This window comes from Prionailurus bengalensis, chromosome A2, assembly GCF_016509475.1.
Source record: "Prionailurus bengalensis isolate Pbe53 chromosome A2, Fcat_Pben_1.1_paternal_pri, whole genome shotgun sequence".
Lineage (NCBI taxonomy): Eukaryota > Metazoa > Chordata > Mammalia > Carnivora > Felidae > Prionailurus > Prionailurus bengalensis.
The window spans coordinates 74724638-74740232 of NC_057348.1; the positions used below are offsets into that span (position 1 = coordinate 74724638).

General features: G+C 43.9%; 1 protein-coding gene across 7 annotated transcripts in view; it reads left to right on the forward strand.

The window, feature by feature from the left end:
- Positions 1-15595, forward strand: part of AMPH (amphiphysin) — a 250199-nt gene that overhangs the window by 95257 nt on the left and 139347 nt on the right. For all 7 annotated transcript variants that reach the window (XM_043588531.1, XM_043588533.1, XM_043588536.1 and 4 more), the window contains exon 2: positions 12328-12408. In XM_043588531.1, coding sequence (XP_043444466.1) covers positions 12328-12408 — 81 coding nt within the window. The remainder of the gene's footprint in view (positions 1-12327; positions 12409-15595) is intronic.

The window sequence follows — 15595 nt, forward strand, 5'->3', positions numbered from 1 at the left end:
AGCCCAAATTCCACCCTCATTCTCCAGGCAAAGATTTTCCTGATTCAGGATTTGCAGTAGCACATCGGATGGTGGCATTTGGTCTTCTGATATGAACGAGAGTCACACGGAAGAATTCTATTTCCTGCTGCTCTAAAACTCTCCTCAGATGCTTCAGTAATATGGAGGAGTTGCTAATGAAGACAGTTTCTAGGAACCTAGACAACTACTCTAGGCTACTCTTGGTTGCCTTGGCAATGTTGCTGACACATATGTGTTTCTTGGAGTTAGAGAATTGCCCAAGAAGTGTTTACTGAGCTTCAGAAAAATAATGGCTAGCAAACCATGCTGTCAATAAAGATGGTTCCATAGTCTTCACAGTGTGTCATTAACCATAAAAGATCCCTCTGTATCCTAGAAAGCCGAAGATGTGACATTGGCAATACACTTTCCTCAGATTCTCATCTGTTAGATGAGCAAGTTAGATTGCATGAAATCCATGCTCCCTGTCTGCTGTTTTACACTGTGGTTTAGGGTGAAGATGTTAAATCAAAGAAGAAAAAGAATTAACCCTTACTAAAAAGCACCTTTTGGAGCCAGGCATCAATTAGGCTCTTTTGCTTGTGTTCTCATTTAATCTCCCCAGAATTGGCATGCTCCCTGTTCTAAAGATGGGGAAACTATGGCTTAATGAAGTTAAAAGGTTTGCAGAGGTCATCCAGGTCTCATTGGTGATCAAGTGGGGTCCTGTTTCATTTGACTTTTGTCCTTATTGTTTTTCTGCTGTGCCTGTGCTGTTTCTTGTAATTCAGAGCAGTGGTTCTTCATCTGATGGAAGCCATGAGCCCTCTGAATAAAAGACACATTCATATTGTATTAGGCATGTAATTTCAGGTCATCATGGACACCTTGGAATCTATCTGTGGACTGGATAAAGAGCCCCCTTGCCTAGAGGGAGGCCATGGTCATCTGTATTCTCAAGGGAGACCAACAGCCTTTCTACATGTTACTCACTCTTCAGGTCTCCATTGGAGAGACTCTGTGTAGTTGTGATTGTTCCTGTATGTGTATCTTCATCAAAGAAAGGGAAAGTTGCCTCCAGGGAGTAGCGATAGAGTCGTAGGATCTCAAGATAGATGTGTGCCTCAGAAGTCATCCGCAAGCCCCTACCATCAGGTACTTCAAGATTGTTCAGTGTTGTGTGTTAGGAGGTCAATAACTGTAATAGCTAACCTTCTTAAGTGCTTATTTCTGGACATTGAAATAAAAGTTTTACGTGTATGTGGGGCACCTGGGTGGCTCAGTCGGTTGAGCACCCTGACTCTTGATTCTGGCCATGATCTCAGGGTTGTGGGATCCAGGCCTGCATCAGGCTCCATGCCGAGTGTGGAGCCTGCTTGTGATTCTTTCTCCCTAGCTCTCTTTCTCCCTCCCCTCTCCCTCACTTGCACACGCTTTCTCTCTCTCTCTAAAAAAAAAATTTTTTTTTTTTTACATGTATTGCCATTTAATTTTCACACCATACACCAAGTTAGGTACGAGTATTCTCCTTAGTTTACAGATGAGCATACTACTATAGAAAGATGAAGAGCCTTGCCCAGGGCAGATTCCAAAGGGCAGGGTGGGATGCCAGCTTCTATCCCTCTATCCTTCAAACCCAGCACCCTCTTTGTCACTTTGATATGCTGCCTCCTGTCACTTTGTTCCTACCCACAGGGAACATTTTAGCCCTCTTTTCCCTTAGGACTTCTCCCAAACCAGAGAATTCACATGCTAATGGAGCTTACACCTGAGCAAATCAATCAAGAATTCCCGAATTCCTTCCTCTATTAAATTTGATTATTTGCTCTCTAGAGCAGACAGGTAGGAAGACGAAGAACCTTCTTACAAATGACCAAGGGATTTTTCATTCACATGTAATTCCTTACCTGTTTTTGTAGTGAAGATCAGACAAATCCATATGATGCAGAGACCAGAAACTGTTCCCTAAATTGTGCTCCAGTAAATAGTAACCTTATAAGAAGTTAACAAATCCACATGGGAAACACAGGGTTGAATAATGTTACACAGTATTGTTTTATTGCAGGACTTCTTAAAACCTTTAATATGCTTATAACAGAAGATCATGGGTGTGCCTGGGTAGCTCAGTCAGTTAAGCATCTGACTCTTGATGTTGGCTCAGTTCGTGATCTCATGGTTGTGGGATCGAGCCCCATTTCGGGCTCTGTGCTGAGCATGGAGCCTGCTTGAGAGTCTCTCTCTCTCTCTCTCTCTCTCTCTCTCTCTCTCTCTCTCTCTCCCTGTCTGTCACTTTCTCTCTGTCCTTATTGTGCATATTCTCTTTCTCTCTCTCTGTTGCTCAGAATAAATAAACATTTTTTAAAACAGGAAATTGTGTAAGTTTTAGGAATTACATTGGAAGGGTGCAGTTGACTAAAGTCCAATGTATTTTCCATTCATTCAGCATTCTTTATTGCCTATATATGTGGGTTCTGTGAATTCTTCCTGGAACTGGAACATCTTACCTATTCTCTCATTAAATACTGAGTTAAAAAATAATCTTTGCCCATGTTCATTTGTATTTTTTAGGGTGCATTGTGATTTCCTCTTTTTTAACCTTTAAAAATATTCTTTGATACTCTACCAAGAGATATATAGTATTTGGTTATCTTTCAAGTAGACTTGGCCCTGGATTTTTATTTTTTTACTTTTTTATTTTTTTGTGTAGAGATTTCTGAGATTATGTCCCATGGAACACTCTTTGGGAAACACTGTTTTATAAGAACATGGTAAATCAAAAGGGTAGCTGAAAACCAAATCCCAGCTTTATACAGACTTACAATACATAAACTTAGAACATCCCTGCAGAGTAGAAAGGAAGCAGACATTCTTATTCTGACTTTGGTCCTCATCCCCATGGGGTACAAAGCAGAGAAGCAATTATCCCAAAGTCCCACAGAGACAAGGCTCTCAGTCCCATCCATTTCCAACGATTATAGTCCAGAGCCTCAACACACTGCCTTAGTGAGTGTTTTCTGTTTTTCTTTTTCCAGCTATACCCTAATCTTCCCATCTCAACCTTTCAATTCACCTCCTGAAATCCTGGAGAAAGATTGTTGATAAGGTAGAACAAAGCTTCCAAAAATCTTTCCTATGATCTCTAATTAGTTAGCAATACACTTGGGTATGTAGACCGTGTAGCCAGAATGAGAGGGAAGTTGGCAGCATTTGGTGAAAATATGTTTTGTGAAGCCAAGATTACGGGCTCCAAGGAGCTCATGAAGGCGAGTGGTGGCCCTGCAGTGCTGTAGGGTCAGAGCAGGTGTAAGAGAGGACCTGGATCCTTCTTTCCCTGGGAGCTTGTCACTTGTCCTAATGGAATGATCTTGTCTTGACATCTGTGGAATCCGGTAAGGTTGTGTTGTCAGTGTTTCTGTCCCACTTCCTGCTCTGGTGACTCACTCTTCGTGTCCTGATTTTACAAGGAGGTAATGTTCCCCCAGGCCTTTTGCGAGTCAGAGGCAAATTGGATGGTTTCTGTCTAAGTGAGGGTAGAACGGGGAGAACACGTTGTGTAGAAACTGTGACCGTCACTCAGTGTTCATGGATAAATATAATAACCTATTTTGGATGGAGATGGTGTCAGATGGCTTTCATTTAATAAAAGTGTGGATCTTATTGGGGTGCCTGGGTAGGTCATTCTGTTAAATGTCTGACTCTTGATTTCATTCGAGGTCATGATCTCACGGTGTGTGAGTTCAAGCCCCACGTTGGACTCTGTGCTGACCGTGCAGAGCCTGCTTGGGATTCTCTCTCTCTCTCCCTCTTTCTCTGCCCATTGCCTGCTCATGTGCACGTGTGTGCTCTAAGTAAACAAACAAACAAACAAACTGAAAAAAAAAAAAGTATGGATTTTCTCACCACTAGGTGAGACGCTGACTCTGGCATCACGCTGTCTGCTTTGAGTCCTGGGTCCATTATATACGAACTCTATCACTGCGGTCAGTTACTCCAATTTTCAGTGTTCTCATTGGCAAAATGGAGATAATCGTTGTAACCTGACTCACAAGGTTGTTGGTAAAATTAAACTCATTTTTAGATCGAATGCATATAGAACGAGGGTTGATGTATTTTACATTTACATAGATGATGGCAAATAAATCAGGGATTATGGAATTATTCGTGTGGGACATTTTCACAAGAGGAGGGAGAGCAAGAACATGTCCTTTCCTCTCTCTACTCCTTTTTCTCTGTATCCTGCCCATCGGCCCCAACAGCCCCCTCTTGATTTAGGAATTTACAGTCCCAGTTGAAATCCCTGGTAGGGTTTTGTGAACTTTTTGTTCTACCTAAGTCAACATCTTTCATGATTTTACTGCGGGTCAGTGTTTTTGCATTGCTGACTCATCTTCTGCTGGTACGGTGGGTAGCTGAGGTCACAAAGACTGTCTGAAGAGTGCATAGAAAGGAACCAGGAACAGAACTGCATCCTGGTGAATTGCCTGGGTGCAGGGCTTCCATAACTACTCGCATTTGCAGGGGCTCTTCTACAGGTGGATTGCCAACATTTTAGCACACAAGTATTCTCTCGAACATCTGGCCAGTGGTAAATGGAGGAATACCTCCCCCTAGCTGAGGGGCATGAGGATTCATTTAAATAGTAGAACGAGGTTAGAGGGTCATTGTATTGTTCTGTGCAATATTGGTATGTCCCTGAAGGGGGCCGAGGAAGGAAGACCCAGTCTCCCTCAGAGTGTCAGGATGATTTGAAGGCTTTAATAAACTTCTTTGTCACAGAATTTTGGTATAAATGTTGTATTCTGGGTCGGGTACTCGAGGTATCAGGTTTCCTGGAAAGGTAGCTCTGAGACAAGGTTGGCCAACCCAGGCACCTAGAAGAGAGCAGGATGTCGAATGCCAGGGCGAATGTCCATTCGTCTTCCCTTGATCAGTATTCCTGAAGCTGGTTTTTTTTCCCCCACCAATAATTATTGTTTTTAAGTTGGAGCACTAAGGTGTCCTCGACTTTAGAGATGGGGAAGGATAGAAGAAAGCAGACTTTGGGAGCCTGGTACCTGACCAGGTTCGTTGATGCATGAGTGAAAACAGCTTTGGCTGGTCCTCCCTGCACCTGCATTCTGAGGTCCCTTCTCACTTACCTCTGTTTCCCTTCCAGGCCCCTGAACTTTCTTTCCTCCATTGGGTTCTAATTCTCACTTGGCTCTGTCACACCTAGGATAAACCTGCTTGTGTCTGAGATTTATACTTTATCTCTACTATGTGTCATTCTCAAATTTTTTAAGTCTGAAGGTCACTCAAATGGACAGAAGGCTGTGAACATTCCCTCTCTCACCTATTTTTGCTTATCTCCTCAAAAGTGTTTCCCAGAATGAGAGGAAGGCTCATGCCAGCCTCTGAGAGACTTTGATGCCATAATGGCTAATGTATTAAAATCTGCCAGAGCAAGGAGTGGATGTTGTAATGACGCAGACATAAATCTATAAAAGACCAGATAGAGAGCAAAGTACAGGACCTTGATAGGAACACTCCAAAGGATGATTCATCTTGTTCCTCTCAAGTTAGAGCACATTAAAGCTACTGCTTTAAGTCTTTGAACATACCTAGCAAGAAGTCAAAGATCCAGTACCCTGAAGTTTGGCCAACAGTGCAGTGTCTGCTCATAGGATACCAGCACAAGCAAATACCCTGCATTGTCATGTACCTGATGGCCTCCTTCCAGTCCTTGGAAGTCCTTATGGAACTTGGCACAGGGCCAGAGTGAGCACTTGGTAAATGCTTTCTGAATGTGCACATGGACATGTGAGTATCTGGACAGATGAGTGAATGAATCCTCTGTACATGGGCAGGGGCGAAAGACCCAACTCTCCATGTCTTATCCAGACGAGAAGAAACCATGGTCATCCCATGTAGTTGCCTGCTGGATTCAGTGGATAGTGTATGCGTGATTTTATGTGCTCTTCTTTTTTATAAATACATGGAGTGTGGAGAGAGGGGTGCCTCCTTGTTCAGAGAAGGCTAAATTAGGCGGTTCTCTCCTTGACTGCCTAAATCAGAGAGTTCTGAATTTCTAGAGACATTACTTGGGCACTTCAGGAGCAATTGCTCTAGAGAATTGCTCTTAAAAAGAATTTAAGGGGTGCCTGGGTGGCTCAGTTGGTTAAGCGTCGAACTTTGTTCAGCTCAGGTCATGATCTCATGGTTTGTGAGTTCGAGCCCCACATTGGGCTCTGCGCTAACAGTGCAGAGCCTGCTTGGGATTCTCTCTCTTTCCCTCTCTCTCTGCCCCTCCCCTGCTCTCTCTTTCAAAATAAATAAACCTAAAAAAAATAAAATAAAAAAAAAACAATGTGAGATTCATGTCTTTGGAGCAGCCCAGGCAAACCATTACTAACTGCTTTAGGAGACACTGAAATCGGGTTTATTTGTGGAAATACTCCAAGCTACCATATTCCCGCTTTTCCTTCCTGTTTAATTTTTAATTTGCCCATGTCATGGTGTCTTTTTACGATCACATCAGAACTTCTGAACTCAGGCCTGAGAGGAGAGGGTGACACAGCCAGCCATAGAGGGATGCTTCAGAATCTCATCGAAAGGAAAGGCAGTTTGAAAATGCTTATTCAACTTAGGACGTAATTTTGCATTCGAAAAACAGCAGCGACAAAATAACAAAATCCTGTTGTTTCAAAACAGTAAGGTGTCAGTGCAGATGAAATAAGCTGTGAGGTGAAAGACGGAAGTCCTGAAGCAAAACGCATGAGGCACAACATTGTCTACAATTTGCCTGTGCGTGGAAGGTGGCTCGTGTCGTCAGAACCTGAGTGTCAGATCCGTGAATGTATAGTAATCGCCCTGTAACGTGAACGTCAATGGTGCCAAACTGGTCAGGTTAATGGATATTTTCAGTTACTGGGAGAAAAATCACAAGACTCTTCACGTGTGTTTTCCAGCTGAGCCATCGCTTCCATCCACAGGGCTTGTTGCGTGTTTCTGGTTCTGACCTTTCCTAATCCCGCATCGAAACCATCCCCCTCCCTGGAGCCTTCACCGCAGCCTAGGTCCCTGGTTCTCAGCGGCAGAAACCTGAGGTCATCTGTGCATCTTCTCTGTCCCCACCCTGTCCATCTTGTAAGCCAACAAGTGTAGTGTGGATTGCGCTTTTAAAAAAAAATATATTTATTGATTTTTGAGAGACAGAGAGCACGAGTGGGGAGGGGCAGAGAGAGAGAGAGAGAGAGAGAGAGAGAGAGAGAGGGAGAGAGGGACACACACACAGAATCCGAAGCAGGCTCCAGGCTCTGAGCTGTCAGCACAGAGCCCAACGCGGAGCTCAAACCCGTGAACTGCAAGATCATGACCTGACCCAAAGTCGGACGCTTAACTGACTGAGCCACCCAGGCGCCCCGGATTGTGCTTTTTAAGTGTCTCCGCAGTGTGTTTTCTCACTCAGGCTCAGTGGCATTGCCTGGACTGTGTAGTCTCTTAACTGGTCCCACCTTTACAAAGAGTCTTGCTCTCTTCTAATCTGTCCTTACCATTGTCTCCAGGCTGCACAAATCCATGCAGGTGGCTCCCTCCAAGGAAAAGCATCATTGGCTTGCCACGGTCTGCAGGAGAAAATGAAAGTCTTGAGTCTTGCAGACTAATAAACCTCTCTGTCATCTGTCATCCACCTCCCACGCTAGCTTCGTCTACCCTGGTTCCCCTCACGTCGCGCCTCAGCATACCACACTCACGGTCCCTAGAACTGGCTCGCCTTTCTGCAGCCCCCTGCATGGTTGGGCACACAGTCTTCAGTAAGTCTGTCTTCTCTTCAGTTGGAGATAGGAGTGTATGGACTTCCTTCTCTGCCTACTCTTGACTGTGATTTATGTTCTTTCGTAGGGAAAATGTCAAACTTGATACGTTCATTATAGATTCAAGAATTAGGTGATATCTGAAATTAGAATCCGAATTTGAATGAGAAGATACTTATTTCAGGGGCGCCTGGGTGGCTCGGTCGGTTAAGCTTCCACTCTTGGTTTTGGCTCACGTTCCGATCTCATGGTTCATGGGTTCGAGCCCTGCGTTGGGCTCCGCACTGATGGTGTGGAGCCTCCTTGGGATTCTCTCCCTTCCCCTCTCTCTGCCCCTCTCTGGAGATTTCTCTCTCTCAAAATAAATAAACTTAATATATATTATTTTGTCCCCCTGTTTGATGAGTAAATCTCTTCTCTGGCACCTCTATCTATTGGTTAAGCTCAGATTGCTGTTAGGACAGTGAGCTCATTACGTCTACCAAAAAACTATTTCATTTCCAGAAAACCATGAAAAATGTGTTAGTACAAAAAATTTTTTTTATATATATACATAGTTTTTACCTACCAATGCTAGTTCTCTATCTTGGTTTCGGATGGAACAAGTCTGGTCTTTATTGTGATGATCCTTCAGATATTTGAAGACAATTACACTCTCTTCTTTCTGGTCTCCTTTGCTCCCTGTTAATACCCCCAATTATATCACATATTCCTCTTACCTCAGGGTGTCAATTCTCTCTACCTTTCTGGGGACTCTAGCTGGCTCCAGGATGACTGTGAATTTATGTGTTGCCCAGCTTGTCCAGCCGAGAGGAACTTTTGCGCCTGCTCTGTCAGTTGCTCTCATGCCTACTGGTGCAGCCTGAGAGCCCTTTGTTGACACATACAGACTGTCTCCTGAGGTCATCCCTTCTTTCTCCTGAATGGCACCCATCATGTGTTTCTAGCATCCATTCTGTTGCTTGTCGGTTGAAAGTCGAAAACATACATTCAGTCCTTGTATAATTGTATTTCTGACCGAAAGTTTTATCCTTGTTGAGTTTCTTCTTGTTAGAGAAGGTCTTTTTGTGAATCCTGATTCTCCTCATGTGAGATGTCCAATATGTGAGATCTCCTCCCCATGTATTTGTGACCCTAAGTTTATGCTGTTGATGAAATTAAAATAGGATGAGGGGTGCCTGGGTGGCTCTGTCTGTTAAATGCCCAACTTTGGCTCAGGTCATCATCTCATGGTTTGTGGGTTCGAGTCCTGCATCGGGCTCTGTTCTGAGAGCTCAGAGCCTGGAGCCTGCTTCAGATTCTGTGTCTCCCTCTCTCTCTGTCCCTCCCCCTCTCACTCTCTGTGTCTGCAGACTAAGAAATAAACATTAAAAACATTTTTTTTAATTTAAAATAGGATGAGCTGGTTCCTGTGAGAATCAGCTGAAATAAGAGACAGAATTCCCTAACGTAGTGAATGGCTTGGAGAAGGTTCTCAGCAAAGGCCAGATCCTTTCTTGCGCCTGTCCCCATGCCTTTTCTGTCTCCACTCTGTGGCTGCTGCCATCAAGATGTGGGTGTGCTGTGACCCAGAGAGGTCTGGGTCCCTTATTACTTTCAGTAGAAGAGAGAGTGTGGGATTATAGTATCGTCCACTCATAATTCCATCTCTCTTGGCACCTAGGAACAGTTTTTGTGGTTATTTTTTCTATTTTAATTATACTCTACAATTTCTAGAAATACAGATTGCAAGGCACTATGATTTAAAATTTAAATAACACGGGGCACCTGGGTGACTCAGTTGGTTAAGCGTCCAACTTTGGCTCAGGTCATGATCTCACGGTTTGTGAGTTTGAGCCCTGCACTGGGCTCAGTGCTGACAGCTTGGAGCCTGGAGCCTACTTCGGATTCTGTGTCTCCCTCTCTCTGTCTGTCCCTCCCCCACTCATGCTGTGTCTCTGTTTCTCTCAAAATAAAAAAAAGAAACAAACATTTTTTAAAAAAGAAAATAAAATTTAAATAACAGACTTTCAGGGGAGGGTCTGTGAAAAATCCCTTTCACAATTGTAGATACGCACCCTCGAAGCTGTGTCTTTCTTAGGGTACAGTGGCCTTCAGGAATCTCAGGTGAGAACGTGAGAATGAGAGTTAGGATATGTAAATCCCGTTTGCTTCCCATAAGAAGGAAGAGGCTCTCTGTGAGTGGGGATAGCGGTGCCAGACCTCAAAAAGGGGATTTTCTGGACAGTCTCCAGTAGGCCACTTAACTATGTGTTCCTGTTTCCTCAGCTGTCATGTGTGTAAAATAAGATGTAGCTAGGGGTGTTGTGAGAACGAAAGACATGACATGTAAGTCACTTTCTGTGGTTTCAGGCACGTAGCAGAGACTCGATAAACATCAGTCTCTTTTCTCCCGCTGCTGAGACCACAGTGCCTTTGCACTGCACAGATAGTGGGGGGCGGGGGCCGAGGTTGCCTGCTCAGAAGACTGACAGCTTTTCGTGGCTTTTGCGAGCTGCTGACGTTACATGAGGCGTTGCTTCTTTTCAAAGGCTCAACTGCTCTAGGGGAGCCAAACATTTATGAAATAGTAAATTTTAAGAATTAGGGGGAAAGATCACATAGTAAATGCTAGGTACCTTTCCCCTGTTAGTTTTAATGTTTATGTGTGTGGACACAGGTCATTTGGGAGACTTGACTTTAAAATGAAAAATAATTTTTTTTAAGTTTATTTATTTTTGAGAGAGAGAGCGAGTGAGAGAGTGAGCATGAGTTGGGAAGGAGCAGAGAGAGGGAGAGAGAGAATCCCAAGCAGGCTCTGTGCTGTTAGCATGGAGCCTGACGTGGGGCTCGATCTCACAGACCTGAGCTGAAATCAAGCGTCAGACGCTTAAGCGACTGAACCACCCAGGCGCTCCTAAAATGAAAACTTTTTAAAAGGTAGATGGAATAAAGAAGCAAGCAAGCACTTTTTTAAAAAAATCATTTCTTTTTTTAAAAATTATTTATTCATTAAAATAATTTTTTTTAAGTTTATTTATTTAGAGGGAGAGAGTGCGTGTGTCCACATGGGGCAGAGGGAGAGAGAGACAGAATCTCAAGGAGGCACCATGCTCCACGCGGAGCCCAGTGTGGCACTCAGGCTCACGAACCGTGAAATCATGACCGGAGTCAAAACCAAGAGCCAGACCCTTAACTGAGCCCCCCAGGCACCCTGCAACTTCTTCTTTCTTAAGTTATTTTGCTTTAGATGCAGATCTGGGGGTGGATGGGAAGAGGTCTTGTAACAAGGCCCAGAATCCCTATGTCATTGAAGTTCCTTCTTCTGCACGTGGGACCTGTGCGATTTTGCTTTGCTCTAACAGCAGTCGTCATAAAAATAATAGTGACACTATCTTGCATTTACACAACACTTCTAAGTTGATCCCGTTCTTACAGTTTTTCAAAAGTTAAAGATAACATTGTCATGTAAATAATTTTCAACTCATTAAGGCAGTGTTCATGGGGGTTTCTTATGTTTTTGTTTTTTGGGGTTTTTTTCTTTTTCTTTTCTTTTTTTTTTTATTCTCGAATGACTTGGTGTTTTAGATACTACACGTGGGACTACTGAATAGGGAACCCAGGTGTGGTTCTCAGGTTCCTTCTGCTCTGTGCCCAGGTAACTAACTCTCTGCTGTGTCTGTGAGAGCACCTTCTCCTGTTACCCAATCCTGGGCTCCAGGAAGACGGAACCACTCCTGCCCAGTCCCACAATATGTAATGATTTTTCCAGTGATCTCTGCAGAGGCTCCTTCCTTGGTGGGAATGCAGTCTGCCACATTCCTGTCTGCTGGCATTTCCAGCACAGTTTGAGTCAGCTCGGCAGAGCATTCCCTGGTAACCTTGGCTCCTCCTAAGGGATATTGCTCACAATACCGTTAACCCTTCATGTTGCCTGTGACCCATGGTCTCTGATATGTTACTTGTGAACCTGCCTTGTTTACATCACTGGACTCTGCGTTTCTCAAGATTAAGTACTGGGGCCTGGTTTCATTCATCTTTACATTTCTGGATCCTAGTGCTTAGCAGGGGGCTTTGCATATTCCAGGACATCACTGAGCATTTTATGAGTTGAAGGGCATATTCAAAGGCGGTGGGGGAGAATTTGCCTTGTTCCTGGCTCCAGTAATTCTAATACCATCCCTCAAAAGTAGGCTAAGTGTCTAGTAGAATAACTTTGATTCACTGTTTCATAAACATCTGCATACCTGTTACGTATCAAGCATTGTGCCAGATTGGACAAGACAAGGCACAGCCTTTCAGTAATGTACAGCTTACTGGAGGAAACATGTATAAATCGATACATGCAATGTAGCATTTGCTCAGCCTGTGAGCAGCGGAACTGTGGTTAAAATCCCAGTCTGATCACCCAGAACCCAGCGAGCCAAGATGCTTCCAGAACAGAAACACTAGCTATGTTGAGTGACATCTCAAGAGAGCAAAACAAGAGCCTTGACCTGCCTATTATTCGAAGACACTGTTAAATCAAACCGTTTTTGTTTCCTTTGCAAACTAGGTCCTTCAGAAGCTTGGGAAAGCTGATGAGACAAAAGATGAGCAGTTTGAAGAATATGTCCAGAACTTCAAGCGGCAAGAGGTGAGTACAGTTTTCTAGTTTTCGGAGGGAGAAATGGGTTGACTGTGTCTGTGAACTTCTTTCTTTGGGGTTGGCGTGCCATCCTGGGGGGTGGCACTGCTGATTCTGTAGGCTCTCTTGTGATGGGCGAACGAAGAGGCAGGAGGCACTACAGGAAGAAGCTTTGTGCTTCAGTCGTAATCTCAGGAGATGAAGACGTTGCTGGTCTGGAGCTCTTTGATACAGATTATCGATCTAAAGGAAAGATGCTGTTTGTGGTGATTTAGAGTATTGGTATAGTATTAGAGAAACAGTAGTTCAGATATCTCCCGCACAATTATTTCAATTGTTGCATGCTTCAAGATCATGCATTCTCAAGAGGGATTATATCTCCCCCAAGAGGGTGGAAAATGGTTCTTTGTGGGTGAAAAAAACGGCATATATCACGTAAATAGATACATAGTGTTTCTGTGGTATTGAAATTTCATGGGGGTGTGTGATGAGGAAAAATAGGTCTAAAATAGCTCCTTAAGGGAGATGATAATGAGGAAAAAGGTTGAGAGACATGATTAGATTTCTGCTATTCCTTCTTTTTTTTAAGTTTATTTATTTATTTTGAGAGACAGAGAGAGAGCAGGGGAGGGGCAGAGAGGGAGAGAGAGAGAATCCCAAGCAGGCTCCATGCTTTCAGCGCAGAGCCTGATACAGGGCTCAAACTCACGAACGGTGAGATCACCACCTGAGCGGAAACCAAGAGTTGGATGCTTAACCAACTGAGCCACCCAGGCTCCACTGTGGTGTTTGTTCTTTTAATGGGCTGCATAAAGACACATGCATAAAGAAACGAACTCTTTCAGAAAATTATCTGTGTGTATCTCTAAGGCTTGGATAAGAATGGACAGAATATCCATTGGATATCTGGACAGAATATCACTCTTTAGAGAGCATGCATGAGGGTCAAGGTGGGGGAAGGTACATGTGGGGCCATCTGCAGTTAGAAGCCTCCCATCTGGAGATCATACTAGCCATGGGGTGGGAGGAAGGCTGCACCACCAGATTCTGGAAAATGGGGTTTGGACATGGGGATGATGTGAGGACACAGCTTTATTTTCCTGCTGTCACTGGAGCTACCAGTGTCCCCAGGATGTTGTGGCCTTGGGATGACGACAGTCAGTAATGTCAGATCATCACAGGTTTCTTTTTTATTTTTTAATGTTTATTTTTCAGAGAGAGAGAGAGAGAGAGTGAGAGCACAAATGGGGGAGGGGCAGAGAGAGAGGGGAACAGAGGATGAGAAATGGGCTCCTTGCTGACAGCAGAGAGCCCAATGCAGGGCTTGAACTCATGAACCCTGAGATCATGACCTGAGCTAAAGTCGGACAGTTAATCGACTGAGCCACCCAGGCGCCCCGATCATCACAGGTTTCATTTTGTCCCCTTTGTTCCTGTTTGCAGATCTCAAATTGCGGAGATTTCTTTCTTCCATGTGTGTACCCGAGCACCCATTGTTTGTCTCACTGCATCCATGCTATTTTTGTCCCTCACCAACACAGGTGGTAAAAATCCAGCAGGTATGGAGCCAGGTAGACCAGTCTTCATCAGAACGCATTCCTGAAGGCCTCCAATGTCATCCCAAGACTAAGCATTGACATGTGCAGAGAGATAGATACTCCGTTTACTGTGATAGCCATATTGTTCTGTCTGAAAGTGACGATGGAGAGAAGGGAGTTGGAGAAGAAAGCCATGGGAGACAAATAGAGCATATCCACAGAGAGCTTTGCATTCATGAAGGTAGAAGAGACAATTCTAATAGCAATGTTGGATCTAGGCCCATAGACTATGTTGGCCTCCAGTCTCCTCCAGGAGAACAGATTCTCCACATCTCCTTATGTTCTTATGCTGTGAGTTCTTGTACGTTTCTCCCTTGCTCTTGGATCACACTCAGACACAGCACCATCTGGATTGCAGTGACTTCCCACAGAAAAGATGATCAGTCACTGCCCTGTTGCTTTAAGGGATTGGAGTTAGAAAGAAGTGATTCAGGTTTATAGATGTACCTGTCTGAGGATTTACACTCTACCCTTTGAAACTTCGTCTTCCTTTCGGGGGGTCCCCGTGGAGCTGATTAGGTCTCTGCTCTTGGATTTTTTCCTGGATCACTCTTATGGTGTCTTGATGCAGTTAGCGTCCCAGAAGGCTAACCTTGGGAAGCATCAAGTTCAGGAATGCATTCATGACTAGGAAGCAGTTTGCATTTTCCAATTACAGTGAATTCTTATTGGCTCTTTTTTGGACTTTGTTGAGCGGGCCAGGTGAGAATTATTTTCTGTCTAAAGCACTAAAGGAAAGTACAGTTGGTCACATCATCAGCTCCATCGGTTACGTGCCACTAGCATCAGCAGCGTGAGGTGACCGTGCAATGCTGCTGTGTCTTCCACTCCCATCACAAGATATACATTTTCTTAAACGGGTACTTTCTTTTAAAAAAATGTTTAGTGGGGCAGCTGGGTGGCTCGGTCGGGTTAAGCATCTGACTTCAGCTCAGGTCATGATCTCATGGTCCGTGAGTTTGAGCCCCATGTCGGGTTCTGTGCTGACCGCTCAGAGCCTGGAGCCTGCTTCAGATTCTGTGTCTCCCTCTCTCTCTCTGCCCCTCTCCCGCTCTGTCTCTCTCTCTGTGTCTCAAAAGTAAACATTAAAAAGAAATACTTATTTAGTTTTGAGAGACGGCGGTGGCAGAGGATCTGAAGCGGGCTCTGTGCTGACAGCAGAGATTTTTAAATGTTATAGACAAAATCATATGCTATCAATTCTTGAAGACCTTGGTCCTTTGTAGAATATTAGCAGATTTCAAGATCTGGGTAAAACTTCAAAATCTGGGGAAGTTTGAACAAGCAATTCTACCTTATAAGAGTGAAACAATTATGTTGGAAATACAGAAATGGTATTACTCAAAGAGTATCTTAACCCCCTCTGTCTCCCTTTGAAAACAGTTTTGCATCAAAAACATCTTACATTTGCACATACTCATTTTGATGGCTTTTTTTTGTTTTCATCAGAAAAAATAAGTTTATAGTCATTTTAGTGCAATAAGGAGGGAATGTACCTTAACCCTGTCCGTATACTAGAAGGAGAGAAGAATATGCTGAGAAAGGTGTTTCTACATATACTTGTGTAGAAACTTTAACCTAGAAAGATGGCTCTACTA